The following is a 5,041-nucleotide window of genomic DNA, read 5'->3' as shown; positions in this document are numbered from 1 at the left end:
GAGAGGAGCTATAAAAAAACATGCTGTCTTCTGCCGGGGATGAATCCATATCTCACATAACCTGTCCTGCTCTTCTGGCATACTTCCCAATCCCTCAGGCAACCAGAGCTGGCTACCTCTGAGCCTATGACATAGCTCCTACTTTCCCAGCACTTACGCTCCAATCATGTGTCATCTGATGAAACGCTACACCCCAGTCACCATTATTCGTCTGGACACAGGAGCCTCTGGAATGTATCGGATTCCTGCCTCAGGGGGTAGGCACCTTGGAAACATGGTCCTACCTCCACCGGCTTAGCCTCTCCCACTTTTCCTCCTCCCCCCCCCTCTTCTCTCTCTTCGTCTATCTTTCCATTCAGCAAAATTCCACTAGAGGCCTGCTTGATTTACACTGCTTCATTGCCCATCTGACATGTGCTCGCATTTTTTGACGTACGACTTCACAATAGAAGGACATGCAAGGGACTGTTTAGAGTTTCGGGACCGTTTTCCAGCTGTCTGCTCCCTCCTTTATGTCAAAAGTCCCAACCAACGGGTAAACGCCGCAGCGAACGTTACCCTTTCCCACCATTGATGCTCGGTAACACTACCTTCTGTACTTGAGCGCAAGCGCCAGAGCTCAACTAGAAGTTCAAATTAGAAAACTATTTTGTCCTCAATGGTACAACCACTCTCAACCTACCTCCCCTCTCCAGAGAGCAACAGTTAGGCCGTGCAGTACTCAGGCCTGTAGTATTGAGTATCTCTGAGTCACTGGCCTGCGTAATTCAGTCTAGGGAATTATGACAGTGGAAAATCATTTCCCTGGGCCGGGGATTGGAGGCCATGGCTAATCGTTCAGTAATCTGATCTGCCTGCATACTGTAGTCAGCCGCGCCGCTAGCCTAGCCAGGCAGTCCCACATGTGGACAGACACCCCGAGTCCCTGCCAACAATCTGATGGAGACTAGCACTATTCAAAAACAACTCTCCAGGTTTTCCCGAGGATTACAGATGCTATCGGATCATTTGCTAATACTCGGTTGTGCTGTGCTGTTCGAAATGTATTTACTCCGCTCCTGCTCTCCAATACCCCTCTCGATAGCACAGCCTAAGCCAGTAAATGCCATAGCCACATTCCAGGCAGAAAAAAAAGGCACCTCAATACAAACTACTTTGCAGGTTACAATAGTACAGTCTGCCTCTTTCATTCTGGCATATTAATCCAAAATCTTGACTTAATGAGGAAACATCTGAGTTAGCCTGTCAAACAGCAGGACATTTTGGGTATACTTCCAATTGTAGATTCCAGTATCTAGTGGAGCCAGTGGTGTTGTAGTAGTATATGAATAAGAACCATAGGGAGCAGTACTGTGGCACAAAGCGGTGCTTATACCCAGCAGAGAGGGTTGGGGGGACTTGAGTTTTGGAAAGATGCCTGGCTTCAGACCCACTCTAAAGAGAGGTCTGCCCCCCACACACTGAGTGTGGATACAAGGGGCACTGACATGGAAAAATACAAGAGCTGGCATGTTGTTGGGCACTGCAGTTCCCAACAGTTAACTTGTGCAGCATTAAATGTGATGATGGTATAGTTACTGCAGTACAATTAAACTTACATCTTCCTCTAGGTGGAGATAAGTAGCAATAAAGCAGTCAATGCTATGATTGTCAGCTAACAACATCTATCATGTTCCCCCTATTAAAGCCTAAAATCTGAAATGACAAATCATCTGTGATCATGTCTCATTCTGAGCCAAACTCTGCTCGGTGACGTGATTTGTCATATACTGTGATGCCGACAGTATTTTAACAACCTCTATGTGTAGGCATTGTAACCCATTCGCAGCATTTCACAGGCATATCTAAGTGAAGAGATGCTGATATATGATCAAATGGCTGCGGCAGCAGTGGCAGCCTTCATCAACTGAAAGCACTAGATCACAGCATGTTTGGCAGCCAGTGGGAGCAGTCAGATGGAGGGTTAGAACAACCAGACAAACAGTTGGCACAGATAAATGGAACACAACTTAAGATTCAGCTCTCCACAAATTTGACAAACAAATGACAACCACACTCCTTTTTTAATCTAATCTGCAAATGGAATAAGCCCTAGATTGTTTTTTTTTTTTAACAAATGATGGGTGGAACATGTGATAAACAACACATGGCTCGATAATAATAAAAGTGTGAAGCAGTGGTCAAATAAATCGCATGTATGGCACATAAAACCAGAAGGACAGCACTTTTCAGTCACAAAAATGTGTTCTGCAGCTGAGCCGAAACGCAGGGAAAGTCCTTATGACTTTGCCAAATACATTCTGAGAGTGAGTCATTCTCCTTTAGTAATCTCTCACTCACATAGGTGCACGCTTTCACACGCACACACCCCAAGGCAACAGATTTCAGGCAGGTCTGGACTGCCCCTTTTTGCTACAGAGCGGAGTCAAGTGTTTATAGTATTTAATAGATGCAGCTATCTCGGCGGGGACGAGACATTTGCTCCAACTTACACAAAAACAAAGCAGACCTGCTCACTACAAGGCAGATCTTATTTAAGACACAGCATCGTTGGGGCGAAGCAAAAGCAAATATGCCACACATAAACAACACATTAAAAACACTTTAAAAGGAAGACAAACTGAATGGAAATCTTTGTTGACAGTGACTTTGTTGACTGTCTTACTTTTTGGAAAATTGGAGAATGCTAAAGCATAGTCAGCATTATCATTTATGTTCATGGTTAGGAGAAAAGCCTTTTGCAATCTTACTGTATTTGCAATAATCAGCTTGCAGATGATTCCTACAGGTAGCTACAGAACAGTCTAATGCATCATCTGTCATAAACACAGAGCCTGCAGTCGCTGCTCATAATAATTAACTTAACTTCCCCCAGAAATCATTTGGACAAATTGAGTAATGTTTAAGCAGTGGTTGCATTCCCATGGTGGTCTTTTATCCACCTCTGTCATGTGCAGTGCTATTAGATGAGGTGGCAGACAGTCGTATCGACCTTTAATTAGAATTTGCACTCAAAATCGTTTGGCCTTTTTTCCATTGCAAGAGACACGTTAGGCGGTTATCGTTTGTGGGCAAATTGCTGCATTGTTGCAAATTTAGTTGAAGCTAACTTGAGGCGAGCGTTTGATTAAAACTCCATACGCCGCAGCTGCTACAAAGTTACAAAAACAAGTTGCTCGCTTGTCGCTGGTACCGGGCTGCGTTATGGTCTCCAGACAGATAAAGGAATTCCGATATTAAATCACACAGCCGAGCAGCCGGACACAGCTCTATCCTGAGCACAAACTTCGACCCGACCCGCTTCGGGGGAAAAAAAGAAAATAACGTTAGCCTCCTTTATCTGCTGCCATATGGCCGAGCTGCAAGCTACACCGACCCTCCGCTGTACCGCCGGGGCTTTTCATGTTTCCAGCCAGGGGAGGAGGGGGGAGAGTGAGGCCGAAAAACTGGCCTCATTCTCCGTCTGCGCCAGACAACGTTTCCCTGGCCTGGCCGAGCGGCGGGGCTCTCTCGGTCGTGTACTAAAACATGTGCAAAAAAAAAAAAACCGCCGCGACGAGACTCGTTGTGTCGATATACTCACCGTGTCTGGGTCTAGTTGGGTTTGGGGCAACACTGGCTCGCTGAAATGAATGCGGGATTGAGGCACGCTGGGCGCATGTCGTCGTCGTCGTCTCGGTTTTGCTGTCGGCTGTGATGTGGAAGCGGCACAGCGGACTCGGCTGGGAGAAATCTGGAAATCTGAGAATGCCCCTCTCTGTCTGCAGCTCTGTGCACCGGCAGTGGCCCATAACTACCGACAGGAGGCGCCAGCACAGCACATTTTTGTCTCTGATATGCGCATACATGCAAACTAGACAACTCCTCAAAGAAATCAGTGTGTGATCATCTTCCTGCAGGGGCTTATCTGCATCCCTGCTCCTCAATAGTGAGATTACGGAGGCCTTGATGTGCTGCGTGTTACCACTCTAGTTGGGTTTTAATTGTGCTGTGATAGTGGGATTATCCTTAAAGTTTTGTGATTCATGTTTCTTAGGAACAAGAGCTCAGGGATAGTCGTGATGATTAGTCACCACACCATGCATGTTACACAACAAGCGGCCATGCAAAAAAAAAACAAGAGGGCTTGGTCTTATAAATTACATCTCTGTTTCCTAATGAAAAAATCCTATCATGTCACTTCAAGTACAATGTCATCTGTATTCAGTCATAGTGACCTTGTAATACTCAAGGTCCTCCTATTAATACTCAGAGGACTATAATTGTATTGGATATTTTCAGTATATTTTGAGGGAAATATATTTAATAGAATACTATTATTGTTCTTTACTATTACTATTTAAAGGTACTGATTATTGTAAAGACTGAACAACAAACACCATCAATCTTGAATTACGTACCACCAAACAAATAGGCTATAGGCTAAATGAATATGAAATATACATATGATTATAAATGAACAGAAACTAATGTCACAGTGAACAATCAACGCCGCTCTGAGAATATCATTTTTTTGAATGGAGCTCTTAAAACACAAACCTGTTAGTCAGTAGTACACCTACACATCCTCTGACCTTGTGACTCATGAGGTTGGTGATTTTGATTACAGAGTGGCTAAATCCAAGACAAAGCCCCCCTTCAAAATAGCTTTGGCTGTCTCATCCACATCACATGAGGAGATAGGGTCACACGACTCATTAAGACAAAGGCCATGCACAGAAGGTTTACTTTGGTGTCCCACTAAACACAGGGCAAGACCCAGACTGTGCACCCAAAAGAAAAAATAAAATTCAGAGTAAACCTTTCTTACGGAAATATGATCACGGGAGCATCTGTTGATCAATAATCTGTGTCGCCTAGATGATGAGCACAGTGCAACTTATTATAGGCCTATCTCAAAGTCACTGAATCTAACTCAGACACCAAAAGCAACCAAAGAGAGTAAAGAGGTTTTTCATTTGGAAGAAGCCTAAAAGTACAGCAGACTTCCCTTTTTGACCTCCTGAACTGCAGCTGAGCTATAAAAGAGTTGCCAGCTTTT

General features: G+C 44.4%; 1 protein-coding gene across 1 annotated transcript in view; it reads right to left on the bottom strand.

Moving 5' to 3' along the window:
- The window catches only part of LOC118334015 (pre-mRNA-splicing factor RBM22-like), a 6,454-nt gene extending 2,663 nt beyond the window's left edge, over positions 1-3,791 (bottom strand). The window contains exon 1 of the mRNA XM_035669830.1: positions 3,584-3,791. Within this exon, the coding sequence (XP_035525723.1) occupies positions 3,584-3,791 (208 nt within the window). The remainder of the gene's footprint in view (positions 1-3,583) is intronic.
- Between the last annotated feature and the right edge of the window lie 1,250 nt (positions 3,792-5,041).

This window comes from Morone saxatilis, unplaced genomic scaffold (genome assembly GCF_004916995.1).
Source record: "Morone saxatilis isolate NCDOM2014 unplaced genomic scaffold, NCSU_SB_2.0 Contig22, whole genome shotgun sequence".
In the NCBI taxonomy this organism is placed as follows: domain Eukaryota; kingdom Metazoa; phylum Chordata; class Actinopteri; family Moronidae; genus Morone; species Morone saxatilis.
Note: the sequence above shows the minus strand (reverse complement) of the source record. Positions and strands in the feature narration are given on the sequence as shown.